Source organism: Syngnathus floridae, chromosome 19, assembly GCF_059516105.1.
Source record: "Syngnathus floridae isolate MCC-2025c chromosome 19, RoL_Sflo_1.0, whole genome shotgun sequence".
In the NCBI taxonomy this organism is placed as follows: domain Eukaryota; kingdom Metazoa; phylum Chordata; class Actinopteri; order Syngnathiformes; family Syngnathidae; genus Syngnathus; species Syngnathus floridae.
Window position 1 is genome coordinate 521,999 of NC_142431.1, and position 13,365 is coordinate 535,363.

General features: G+C 51.8%; 2 protein-coding genes across 4 annotated transcripts; one reads left to right on the plus strand and one right to left on the minus strand.

Annotated features, from left to right (window-relative positions):
• Window positions 1–391: 391 nt before the first annotated feature.
• Window positions 392–4,099, minus strand: LOC148381310 (sphingosine-1-phosphate phosphatase 1-like). The gene is made up of 3 exons (XM_088362063.1): window positions 3,087–4,099; window positions 2,582–2,671; window positions 392–2,230 (listed from the first exon to the last, which is right to left on the minus strand). Exons 1-3 carry the CDS (start codon window positions 3,726–3,728, stop codon window positions 1,679–1,681), a joined length of 1,284 nt encoding a protein of 427 aa, XP_088218189.1. The 5' UTR covers window positions 3,729–4,099; the 3' UTR covers window positions 392–1,678.
• Window positions 3,984–12,078, plus strand: LOC148381311 (voltage-gated delayed rectifier potassium channel KCNH5-like). Of its 3 annotated transcripts, XM_088362062.1 has the most exons (13): window positions 3,984–4,238; window positions 4,575–4,690; window positions 5,543–5,666; window positions 5,875–5,981; window positions 6,067–6,195; window positions 6,896–7,011; window positions 7,125–7,517; window positions 7,593–7,676; window positions 7,755–8,184; window positions 9,248–9,447; window positions 9,519–9,771; window positions 9,845–10,041; window positions 10,395–12,078. In XM_088362062.1, the coding sequence occupies exons 1-13, from the start codon at window positions 4,117–4,119 to the stop codon at window positions 11,328–11,330; spliced, it is 3,207 nt and encodes a 1,068-aa protein (XP_088218188.1). In that variant the 5' UTR covers window positions 3,984–4,116; the 3' UTR covers window positions 11,331–12,078. The 3 variants fall into 3 exon arrangements, with proteins under 3 accessions (XP_088218188.1, XP_088218187.1, XP_088218185.1); XM_088362061.1 differs by lacking the exon at window positions 3,984–4,238 and having other exon boundaries at window positions 4,532–4,690; XM_088362059.1 differs by lacking the exon at window positions 3,984–4,238 and having other exon boundaries at window positions 4,532–4,690; window positions 9,298–9,771.
• Window positions 12,079–13,365: the final 1,287 nt, after the last annotated feature.

Consider the following 13,365-nt stretch of genomic DNA (forward strand, 5'->3'; position numbering starts at 1 on the left):
GCAAAATCTGCACTTCCGTCTTCAACAGGAAGTGGTTTTCGGAAAATAAAAGACAAAGTTTGAGTCAAAATAAAGGAGCCTAAACCAGGGGTCCCCAACCCCCGGTCCGCGGGCAGCTTACAACCTCAGTGCTCCCACTAATTCAACGGAATGGTGAGTTTTATTTGATGTGGTTTATATTTGGTTTTATGCCAGTCGTCTCATTCTATTTCATTGTTCATTATTATAAATGTATCATTTATTTACATAAATGTATCATTTATATATATAGAGGCCGGTCCACGAAAATATTTGACACGACACACCGGTCCGTGGCGCAAAAAAGGTTGGGGACCACTGGCCCAAACCAAGTCAAACCCTTCCCACTGAGTGCAGCCAGCCAAAGAAAAGATAAGGAGGTAAAGATTTTAATCCACTTTAGTGCAAGAACTTTTAAACATCCTGGTAATATTTTTTTAACACACCGTCTTATTCAAGAGAGTACATTACATCAAAAATACTGTCTTTTATATTGTAATTCATTTTTTTTATGTGCCGTCTTAAAGCACTCAAGTTTACATAAAACATCATTCACGCCCGAGATACAAAAAGTAGGAATAATAATAGTGGTGACATCGTAACGATTATGCAGACCATTAAACAATCAAATACTTCAAATATTTGAAATGCGTTTCTACAAACATGATTCATCATTTGGTTTATTCTCTGGATCAAAATGATGGTGATCCTAAAAAACAAACAAAAATAACACAGTAGCACAATCAATGAGAAACAAAGATGAAATGACACAAAGTCATCATGTGATGGCGTGGGGAGTTGCCAGCGGCTATTTCTATATTTTCAAGACACCAAATCTTTCCTCTCCAGTGTGCTGTCGAGCGTTTGTGAGCCTAAACTTTTTATTTTTAAGCCATTTCTAACAGAAGAAAACGCTACATTTTTTAAAAAGTATTTCCAGTGGTGTATTTACAGCATCATCATCATCATCGACATGATTTGAAGACCCTGTGTCGTGAAGTCAAAGATTCAAAGTTGCCAAATATTGTATTCCGCCAACATGCTCAAAAACACGTGCAAAGGCTGACAAGTGTTTTGTGCTGGCGTCGGACTGCTTTTCACCATTTTACGTTTCCTGATTTATTTGGGCACAAACGCAGCCCAGTGACACACTTTGGTGCGGGACAAACGTCGCTCAACGGAGCGCTTTTGTTTGCGTCAGCGATAAAAACCTGCACAACACCCTGAAAACACATTTTTGTTTCTCTTCCCTTTGGAACGTCCGCTGGAGTGTCTCAATCGGCGGCTACATTTTCAGCGGCGGGTGGGGGGGTCTTATTTCAGTCTTGCCCAGAAAATCCTCCCAAAAGGCCAGGCACGTGGGGCTTTGGGGATTCATATCAGGATGAAACTAAAATGCTTTCCAGGAATGTAAAACATCACCAGATTTGGAGGCAGAAGCTGCCACACCAGAAAAAAACATCACAGTGCGATCAATTTCAAGGCGATGAGGTTCGTATTTTAACATCATGAACACCACTGCGAGTCAGCGCTTAGCAGATCCAAATGGAAGAGAAGAACAAAACCATTCTCACAATACCGACTTTTTTTCTCCCTGGCGTTGCAGCAGTACGGCCTAGGTAGCATTCACCCTGTAGACCGGCCTTAGCCCGGCCGGTTCTTAGGCCAGGCCCACGAGCCTGAAGAGCAGCGGCACCACGCAGAAGCAGGTGAAGCCCACCACGCTGTAGACGATGTAGCGGTACGGCAGCTCCACCGCCATGCGCTGCCGGGCGCGCCTCACGTCGCCGGCGGGGAGCCCGGCCAGCCGGCAGAGGAGCGGGATGGCGGCCGCCTTCATGAGCATCCGGGTGACCAGGATGACGGCCACCCCGAGGGCCAAGCGCAGCAGGGCGCGGGCCGCCAAGCCGGCGCCCAGCGGGGGCAGGGCCAGCGGCAGCGCCGAAGCCGGCGGGTCGGCCATCAGGCCCAGCTGGTAGTTGGCGTGGGTGGCCAGAGCGGCGCCGGCCCCTGTTCCCAGCGCCTGGGCCGTGTCGCCGCGCGAGGTGCTCCAGGAGTCCAGCGAGAAGGCCAGCAGGCCCAGGCTCACGTGCGACACCACGATGACCAGCGGCGCGTAGGCGTGCGTCATGTAGAAGTGGTCGATCGTGTCCAGCGTTTGCTGGAAGAAGACCAGCACCAGCAGGCTGTACAGGAAGCCGGTGATCACTTCCTGCCAACGCAAATAACACCGCTGGAAATTTGTTGCCAACCAAAAGGGACAAAGAGCGTTGTCCCTCGCGCACTACGGTCAGTGCAGTCGGCGGGCGCGGCCGACTGATATAAAATAATAATAATAAATGACGTTTGTGATGAATAAACAGCCGTCGCTGAGCAATCAAATGGTCCTACAAAGCATCTTATCGCTTCTTCCCGTGAGCAGATTAGAAATTTGTGATGACCAAGAGCCAGAAAAGCGCGCTTTTGCACTTCACCCACTGCGGCCATCTTGTCGCTTATGATGACTGAAAATGACTGACGTGCGCACGGCCTACAAACGGTCCCGATGTCCATGGACACTTACCAGAACCGAATGCATGCCCATGTAGACTCTGCTCACGCACACCAGCAGGCTCCAGCACAGCGCCACGGACAACCCAAGCAGGAAGGGGTACTGCCATACAAAGCAAACAGCACACATTAAGACGGTCACGGCGCCGAGCCGAGCCGAGCCGAGCCGCCTGTCGTCTCGTCGCATGCCTCCCTCCACAAGGTTTTGGCGCCTTTGCACGTTGACAAACAAACTGCTAAGATCCTGATCGGAATGTGCTGGGCGAGTTTAACAGGAAGCGGCAGCGCTGTGTTCAACAATGACAAAGACCTCCTGCAATTCTTATCTCTTCCTCGCTCCACAAAACACACATAGGCGCACAAATCCACATAAGACATAAAACATCAATTCTTCTAACATGACTTGAATCTTTTCTTTTACTCCTTTGTGTTGCTGTCCGAAGAAAATCAATAGAGAAGAACAAAATAAAGCTCTGAATATTTGCCGTTGTACTGTTTTGAGTGCGTGCGTGTCTCACCTGCCAGCGTTCGTAGGTGAGCATGAAGAGGCAGAAGGGGATGGCGGTGCCCGTCATGGCGTGCGTTGATGGCATGCTGTACTCGGAGTTGTAGAAGACCTCCACCTTGACCACGGGAGGTGAGGCCGGCCGGGACCAGCGCACCATGTCCTTAGTGGACTGGCCCACCATCAAGTTCCAGGCCCACACCACGATGAGCCGGCGGCTGACCAGGGCGTCCACGTTCCAGAAGAGGAAGGGGAAGAAGACGATGAAGAACATCTCGTTGCCCAGCTCCGTGCCGAAGGTGAACAGATAGAAGAGCAACTTGTTGTGGATCAGGAACTCCTGGCCCACGTCGCCGGTCAGCGAGTTCCTGCGGAGGGGCTTGGCCCGGGCGGAAGTGTCTTCGTCCTCGGGCCTGGGCTCGCTCGGCTTCCCGTTGGCGTGCACCGCGGACGCCGCCCCGTTGCCAGCATCGTCCCCAGGGCTCCTCTTTCGAAGCTCGGGGCGGTCGTTGTCGTCGCTGCAGTTCCGGGGCTCACTCGCATTGTCCGGAAACGTCCCCCGGACCCCGCAAAGGCGCTGGAAGCTCGCCACCAGGCGCGGGTCCTGGAGATAATTACACGTCTCCACAAATGTCTTTCCGACGTCCATCGCCATGATGTCCAACTACGTCGCGTCGCACTTACTTGCGCGAGTTCATGGTGACCGTTAACGAGAAGAAGAAAGCAAAAATGAAAAAAATAAACAACAACAACAAAAAACGGGTCAACGGTTTATGAACACCTCACTGCCAGCATGAGCAAATGCCGAGCTGGAGTAGTACACCGACCGATGCGGGAAATTTGGCAGCGCAGCAGTCAAAGTCCGTTCGAGCGTATTACATCACAAAGCGGGGCCCGGCCGGTTCACGAAGGTTGCCGTTAACTGCGTCAAGTCGGGATTCGGCCTGTTCCGTTTCCGTCCGAGGCAGCAGGCGGTCTCTTCGTCGTTGGTTCATTGTTTCGGAGCTCTTCTTCGATTCTTACTCATTCCCCCGCCACGTTCAATGTTTGTCTGCGAGCACCCTCTGGCGGATTCAACAAGTATTGACGGAAGTTGCTCCCGAAAGTTTTTTAAGCTAATACAAAACATTTTCAAGCTCATTCACGCCACCAGAAAGGTATACGAGTGAACTTGAAGCAGTTGTATGAAGAAATAACCAAATGCAATTGAGGGAAGTGCTGCTCGTTCTTCCAGTTTCAGTTCAGATTTGACCATGAATTGTCCCTCATGAAGTGGCCTGTTATTAAACACTCACACGCGGTTCTGCAATGCAACATTCCCCTAGTCGTTTTTATTTGAAAGGAAAAACTGGTCTTTTTCAAGACGACCTAAATGACCAAAAGAAGACCACTAAGACCTTTATTTTGAAAGGCCTAATTCGGAAGCGTCTTGCAAGCGTTCCTCGAACTTGCTTAAGTTCTCTGCCACTTGAGTGTTGAGCTTTGTTGCGCTTGATGCCAGCCAGCGGCGAGCAGTGCCAAGTCTCCACCCTGAAGCCTGCACCATGCACGGGGGCAAGAGAGGACTGGTGGCCCCGCAAAACACCTTTTTGGAGAATATTGTCAGACGCTCTAGTGGTGAGTTGGGCTTATTTGGATTTTTCATTCAAAAGAACATTCTCGTCACCAAGACTTAAGAAGAAGCTGGAAAGTAAATATAGAATATAATAATGATATTTATTTATTTATTTATTTATTTATTTTTTGTAAGAAAAGCACTTTTTCTCAGAAACAGCCATTGTTGTTCCTATTGGATATGAGGAGTTTGGGGCACTGGAGGTGACTAATGATATCATACCCATCATCAAGGTGCATCCTCATTATGCATCCACTTAGTTGAAGAGGCCTCCTCTACTGTATGTTGGCTTGTGCCATCATCCTAAATGCACTTACTGCTATTTGATCTCTCAGTAGTGGCTGCATTAGTGCTGAGTGGATACATATCTTTGCAATAAAATGGCCTCGCAGCACAAGCGTCCCAGCAGCGACGCAACTCTCCAAAATGAGGTTGACAATAGAAGCGTTGCATTTCCAAGGAACTCTAAGTGTGCAGTATTTTCAGCCCCCACACGGTTTTTGACAAAACTGCTGCAATGAAAAGTTGACTCCTCTTTAGTTAGTGATGTTTATTGTGATGCAGACGGAACAAAACACATTTGTTGCATTAGTGGTCTTCTTTTGGTGTATTTCAAGCAACTGCACACCACCCTAAAGTGCACCCCCCCACACCCGAGACATCCAAAGTAATTAGGACTGTTTCACTTCTGAAGCGTTCCTAGCTTGAGAACTTTTGCAGCGCCTCATGCATTTTTCATCAAGGCCGAGGCTGCAGCATAAACATTTTATCAACAACTATTATTGCTGCTTGAAATGTTTTTTTTTTTTGCATACATAGCGTGTCAATCGGAACGTTGTTGCTTTGTGCGGCAGAAACCAGCTTCTTGCTGGGAAACGCGCAGATCGTGGAGTGGCCGGTGGTGTACAGCAACGACGGATTCTGCAAGCTGTCCGGCTACCACAGAGCCGAGGTCATGCACAGGAGCAGCTCGTGCAAGTACATGTTGCCAAATGTAACGTTTTCAAGTGCAGCTGGGAAATGGGAGGCTTGGGCCAGCTATCAGGGTTGACGTGCTTGGATGATGGGTGGATGGATGGATGGATGGATGGATAGATGGATGGATGGATGAGAGGATAAAAGGCTGAATGAATCCTTGTTTTGGGAATTCGAGAATAAGAATAATTTGTGTCGTTCCTCTTTTGAGCTTCATGTACGGCGACTTGACGGACAAGACGACCATCGACAACATCCGACGCACCTTTGACAGCTACGAGTCCAACTTCTACGAGGTGCTGCTCTACACCAAAAACAGTAAGCCTGGGGGGGGGGGGCTTTAATAATGACACACACCGGAACCTTCTGCTCATTTCATGTGTGTGTGTGTGTGTGTCGCAAGGAACGCCCATCTGGCTTTACATGCAGGTGGCGCCCATCCGCAATGAGAACGACAAGGTGGTGCTTTTCCTCTGCACCTTCCGGGACATTACGCTCTTCAAGCAGCCCATCGAGGATGAAGCCACGCGAGGTGGGACGCCGCCCATGTCCACGTGTATATATGTATTAGCGTGCGCTCATTGCAAAGATTCAGCCCACTGAATAAACGCTGAAAGGGCGCACTGAATTATGAATGGATATTAGCGCCTTGCAATGAAACGCTCAAGGCAAAGAAAGCTTGAAGGCCCCAGCGAGAATGGAATTGGAGACCGGTGCTCCCACCAGCCAGCTACGAGGTCAAGTGATGATGCAACCAGAAGGAGGGAGGGAGAGAAGGGGCGCATGGAAGGAGGGATGAAGACGAAAGGATGGATGCATGGAAAAAGGTTTGGATGGATTCAACGATGGAAGGCTGGCGTGTTGAGCAAGGCGACAGACAGACGGACAGACAGACAGACGAGACTGCGTCCAGCTAACCAGGTGTCGCCTGTGCGGGTCAGCGAGCAGCGGCGGCCGCACCGAGCGCCATGTTGTCCTCGGGCCTTTCGCGTGCCACGAAGACCGCTTGTCTTTTTTCCCCCGATAACATACGTCAAGCCAAAATAACGGTTGGAGCGCATGAGGACAGTCGCACGCATGACCAGTGCAAATAGAATGCAAAAATGGAATGCATTTGTCTTTTTAGGGTTATTGAATCAGGAAGGTTTGTTTTCATAAAAACACTCATGACACTGGAATATTTCAATTGAGAAAACTGTACATCTGTAACGTATTTCTTTGTTTTGGTTCAGGATGGACAAAGTTCGCCAGGCTGACCCGAGCGCTAACCAACAATCGCAACCTGGTCCAGCAGATGACGCCGCTGAGCAACACGGAGGTCGCCCACAAGCCGTCCAGACTGGCAGAGGTGCGCACCCAGAGACGCACGGCAAAGAGCTTAAGCTCGCCCAGCGCAAGCGTGTGTATCTTGACCAATGGGACTTTGGTGCGTGTTTCCCCCCCCCCCGCCGCCGCCGCAAGGCCCTCCAGCTGGGCTCGGACATCCTCCCCCAGTACAAGCAGGAAGCCCCCAAAACGCCGCCGCACATCATCCTGCACTACTGCACCTTCAAGACCACGTGGGACTGGGTCATCCTCATCCTCACCTTCTACACGGCCATCATGGTGCCCTACAACGTGTCCTTCCGCACCCGGCAGAACAACCTGCTGTGGCTGGTGCTGGACAGCGTGGTGGACGTCATCTTCCTGGTGGACATTGTGCTCAACTTCCACACCACCTTCGTGGGCCCCGCCGGCGAGGTGATATCGGACGCCAGGCTCATCCGCATGAACTACGTCAAGACCTGGTTCGTCATCGACCTGCTGTCGTGCCTGCCCTACGACATCATCAACGCCTTTGAGCATTTCGAAGAGGTGGGTGCCGGGCCGGGCCAGGCCGGGTCCGGGTGGCGCCGCCTCACCTTTGCCGCTCCGTCTTTGTCTCCTAAGGACTTTGTCATGCCTTCGGGTCATCCGCGCGACTCGGCAAATTTCCACCGCAACGTCACCAGGGCGGAGGACTCGATGCTGCCGGTGAGGGAAACGGATTGCGATGAATGACCGTGACATTTGCGCATGATTGTGACTCGCGCCACCTTCCTCGCCTGGCAGGGTCTGAGCAGCCTGTTCAGCTCGCTGAAGGTGATCCGCCTGCTGCGTTTGGGGCGGGTGGCGCGCAAGCTGGACCACTACCTGGAGTACGGCGCGGCCGTGCTGGTCTTGCTGGTGTGCGTCTTCGGCCTGGTGGCCCACTGGCTGGCCTGCATCTGGTACAGCATCGGCGACTACGAGGTCATCGACGAGAGCACCAACAGCATCAAGAAGGACAGCTGGCTCTACCAGCTGGCTTTGAGCATCGGGACGCCGTACCGCTACAACGCCAGCGGCACGGGCCAGTGGGAGGGCGGCCCCAACAAGGACACGCTCTACATTTCCTCGCTCTACTTCACCATGACCAGCCTCACCACCATCGGCTTTGGCAACATCGCGCCCACCACCGACGGGGAGAAGATCTTCTCCGTGGCCATGATGATGGTGGGATGTAAGTACGCGGCCGGCTCGCTCCTTCCGCTCGGCTAGGAGGAAAACCAAATCCGAGATTGACGTTAATTTGGCCCTATGTCACCATGTCAGCGTCGGCTAATAACTCGCAGGCAGCGTTGAGCTGGTGTTCCCATTGAAGCGGCCGGCGCCCAGTAGGGAGGGGGGAGGGAGGAGAGTGAGCGTCCCTGATGAAAAGTGACGTGTCGAGCACACGTGTGGGAGCTTTCAGCCGGAGCCACCACTTTGTGCACAACGCGCTGTTGAAATTGACATGGCGTGGAATGGAATTCCATTTGAAGCGCAGGTTCATACAAGCGTGCTCGGAGCGGAGCTCACTCTTGGGCTGCCGGAGTTGCCCACGAAATGTACACGGACGGACTGTATATACAGTACAGTAGCGTTTACGTACGTATATACATACATACGGCGTCCATGTCCTTCCTGCGCACTGCCAAGATGCCCCAAAGCAAATGTCGTTTCATTGAGTCGTTGCTCCACTCTGATTTAGATCGATTTGTTTGTGCACTCTGGATGTTTGGGCCCTTGAACGGAGGCTAATTCCATGAACAAAAATGCCTGAGTATGAGTCAAGCTCATCCCAATGGGTCTTTGTGGCAACCTTTGCATCATCATGTAAACTAAACCAGGGCGACGCAAAGTGACAGCGGCGCTCGGAGCTTTGCCCCCCTATCCACTGCCGCCCGCCGCCTCCCCTCGAGAACAACGGCACCAGTACGCCGGAGGCCAACTCGCAAAATCACGACAACCCCCCCTCCTCACTTGTGTGAGGAGGCTGCAATTACCGCCAATAAATGTCCCGCAATGGATACGGCGGCGATTATGCGCAAAAGGGAGCGTGGCGGCCCGAGGCCTCGGCACCCAACAGCGGAGGAGCGAGCGGAGGAGCTACGAGTCCTCGGCTCGTTCCTCTCGACTGGCTCGAGGCGGCCCATTAGACGGCCGGCCGGGTGCTGGACAGGGGGTCCGCTCAAGTGCGAATGTTTCTGCCGCCCCGTATCCTTCTACGCAGCTAGCGTGTGACGTGCGCGTGTACCTTTCAGCGCTGCTGTACGCCACCATCTTCGGAAACGTGACCACCATCTTTCAGCAGATGTACACCAACACCAACCGCTACCACGAGATGCTGAACAACGTGCGCGACTTCCTCAAACTCTACCAGGTCCCCAAAGGCCTCAGCGAGCGCGTGATGGATTTCATCGTCTCCACCTGGGCCATGTCCAAGGGCATCGACACGGACAAGGTAGCGCTCGGGACGACGACGGCGCTAGGCGGGCGTGCCGCTCCTGTGCTTCTTCTCGGCTTTTTCTCCAGGTCTTGTCCATCTGCCCCAAAGACATGCGAGCGGACATCTGCGTGCACCTCAACCGTCAGGTGTTCAACGACCACCCGGCCTTCCGCCTGGCCAGCGACGGCTGCCTGCGCTCGCTGGCCGTGGAGTTCCAGACCACGCACTGCGCACCCGGCGACCTCATCTTCCACGTCGGCGAGAGCGTGGACACGCTCTGCTTCGTGGTCTCCGGCTCCCTCGAGGTCATCCAGGACGAGGAAGTCATCGCCATACTGGGTGAGAATGGAAATGCCTGCATGTGTGGATGGATGCTTTCAGCTGTGGGAACGCGTCAACAATTGCGGCGTAGGTAAAGGCGACGTGTTCGGCGACGTCTTCTGGAAAGAGAGCAGCATGGCGCGAGCGTGCGCCAACGTGCGCGCGCTGACCTACTGCGACCTGCACGTGATCCGGCGGGACGCGCTGATGCGGGTGCTGGACTTCTACACGGCCTTCGCCCACTCCTTCTCGCGCAACCTCATCCTCACCTGCAACCTGCGCAAACGGGTAACCCGGATGAATTATGACAATCGTCTGACAATAATGATCATTAGAAGTATTATTAATGATGATCATCAATGTTGCGCAATGTGCCTGCCTGGATCACGGCCGCACACTTCCATTAAGAACCTCCTCCGGGGCTCGCTCCTTCCCGCTTTTTAATATTTCAACGCATTGCTTTGCTCGGGCGATCTTTACTGTTTTTGAACAACAAGAAAATTTGACAATCAGGGTTGAAAAGTGCTGTGCTGGTGGAAAAGGCATGAGTGAAATGATGTCAAGCGCACGCACAAATCGCTGCTGACTCAGTGCACTTAAGACTTGCAGCTGTGAAGTCTCACGCGCTCACCTATTTGCAGGTGATCTTTCGGAAGATCGCCGATGTGAAGCGGGAGCAGGAGCGCCAGAGGAATGAGGTGGCGCTCTCCATTCCCGACGACCACCCGGTGCGGAAGCTCTTCCAGAGGTTCCGGCAGCAGAGGGACGGTCAGCCGGCGGAAGAAGCGTCGCCGTACCACGATGGCAACTGCGTACCGGAGGAGCCGCCGACTGCCAACGCAGCTCAAGGCCAAGCCGACAAGTCGGAGCAAAACTGCGCCGATGCCGCGAGCTCTCCACCTTGTGCGGAGAAGCCTCAGAGCCAGGGGGCCAACAGAGAGGGGACGGGGGGCGCCCGCAGAGGAGGGGCTCGTGGGTGGGCAAAGTTTAAAAACGCCACATCAACTGCGCCTGCTCCAGAGCAGGAGAAGCCCCCAGAGAAGAAGGCGGAGGCTCGGACTGAAGGATCTCAGTCGTCGGATGAAATAGCAGCCAAAGAGAACCAGAGCCAAAAGGACGAACGGGACGGAGAGGAGGCGGGCGGTGCCGCTGCCGCCGCCGCCGCCGGCACAGAGGAAGCCAGCGCCCTCCACAAAACCGACTCGTGCGACAGCGGCCTCACCAAGAGCGACCTGCGCATCGACCGAGTCGGAGACTCCAGGAGCTCCTTCGAGCGCAGCCCCATGGAGCGCAGCCCCATGGAGCGGAACCCTTTCGGGCCTGGCGGCGGCGGCTGCGAGCGGGATCTCCTGCAGGCCGCGCTGTACGAGGCCAAGGTGGAGCTGAAGGGCGACATCCGGGCGCTGGGCGGCCGGCTGGTGGCGCTGGAGGCGCAGGTGGCCGAGGTCCTCCGACTGCTCTGCGTCAGAAGGAGACTCTCGCTGCCGCCCACGTCCTCGCCCAGGCCCAGGCTCAAAAGCCAAGACTCTGGCGCCACCTCCGTGACTCAAGCCAGGAAAGACAACGGGCCCTTTTGAGAAAGTGGTGACTGCCAGGAAGCATGAGCGAGCTGGCCTGCCAAGGAAATGTTTGAAAACACTGCATGAAACAACGCCCACACGTGACTGGAGGATTGCTTTACGGTTGTCCCCCCCCCACTAGATGGCACCGCCCAGCCAGCCGCCCAGCACAAAAATCATGTGTGCCAAAGAACTTGGATGTTGAAGTGAGGGGAGAACCCTCAACAGAACGTTTTGTCGCCCTCCTTTGGCAACCTTAGGCATTACATTTCCAACTCGTAGGGTTACCAGGTCACTGACGGACGGGGAGGGTAACCCGAGCCGTTGGCTTTTGTTGGCATGCTAGCGTGACGGGAATGTCGTGTCCAATTGCTGACGTCTACAGATCCTCTCCCGCTTATTTATTCATGAATTAAACATACACGAAAATCAACATGAACTCCCCTTGGAGTCACTATTGGTGCCTTACACTTGACTAGAACCTCAGTGATGCTTTGTTGATTCATATGTTACCATGTGTCCAGTACAAGAAAATAGATTTTTCATTTTTCTGGTCAATTTCTTTGAGTCTGCTACTTTTTGATGCTAAAGTAAGTCTGAATGTTACTCTATAATTTCTCGCAAGACTGCTATTTTTAAACTGACCTCGGCCTGACACAGTGATGATGCAATAACTGCCGGATGCGTTTCCCTTGCATAGCTCAGTTGCAAAGCACGCAAAGCACAGATGTGGGTGCAATAAAGTGACGGCCATTTTATTTGGAAATGTGACTCCTGGTTAAATGCAATGACAAATCAATGTAGCAATGCACTCTAATGCTCAGGTAGTTTTGAAGTGTGGATTTAATCATATTTATCTCGTACGAGTACGGAGGGTGAAATACTGAAATATGAATATGCAAATCTGAGTGTGATTGTCATTTGAGTGAATGCACCTGCTTCTTTTGTGCGGCAATCAATCTTTGTAAGCATGTTAACCTCTCCACTACATCGGTGTTTGCAGATTAGATTTGTTAACGGCCTTTGCATGTAAGCTGGAAAGCTTTCTACACTGAAAAATGGGGGTTAAAAAAAAAAAAGTTGCCACCATCAGCTGTTCTGTCTCTTTATTTAGTCATTCAACTTAGCAAACTATTGTTATTTGAGTTCAATGAAGGTATATTTCTCCTAATGTCAATAAGAGTGAAATACAACAAATGTACATTTTGATCTGTCATACCTCCCTGGAGTCACTTGAAGGCAGTAAAGCGCCTCTAAACTGAATCGCCAACTCCCACAGTAGTGATGTGCATTCCAGTTCTTTTAAGTAAACTGAATCTTTAGAATCGGTTCACTCAAAAGATTTGTTCAAAAGAATCGTTCGCTACACTTTATCCTTTTTTTAACCTCGTGTAGTGTACCTATTGAAGTGTCCATGAGATGTACCTAATCACGGGCCACTTCATTGGGGAAAAAGCTTGAGTGAAAATGCAAAGTACCACACCCGCCCTCACCCCACTTTCTGATTGTCTGATTTGAAAAACTCAAAACTCCAGCTAGGGGAAATAAGAAACCTTAAGAGACCACAGATGGGAGGGTCCCTCTTCTAAGATGACCAGGCTGCAACGGATGCAGAGAGGACACAGTACAAACAAGTGTAAATAACAGGCCACTTTATTTGGGAAATATCATGGTCAAAAGTCACAGGTGTCAAGCTCTAGTCCTCGGAGCCGCGTTCCAACATGTTTTCCAAGTGACCCTCGTTAAACACACCTGCGTGAAAAGTTTTAGCTTCTTTCACGTTCTGCAGGAGCTAAAACTTTTTATGCAGGTGCACTTAACGAGGGAATCACATGGACACTCCATTAGGTACACCACTTTTACCAGAGGAATGAACAACAATAAAAGTTTGAATTAATAAATATGGGTGATCTTTCATAACATTTGTTAACCTTTGAATCAAAATGAATAAATTGATATAATGGCAGTATAATTAGCAACACAGGATTAGTGAGCTGAGGAATCATTCTTAAACTTGGGAAATGAGCAAACAAAGCCGCTTCATTACACGTCC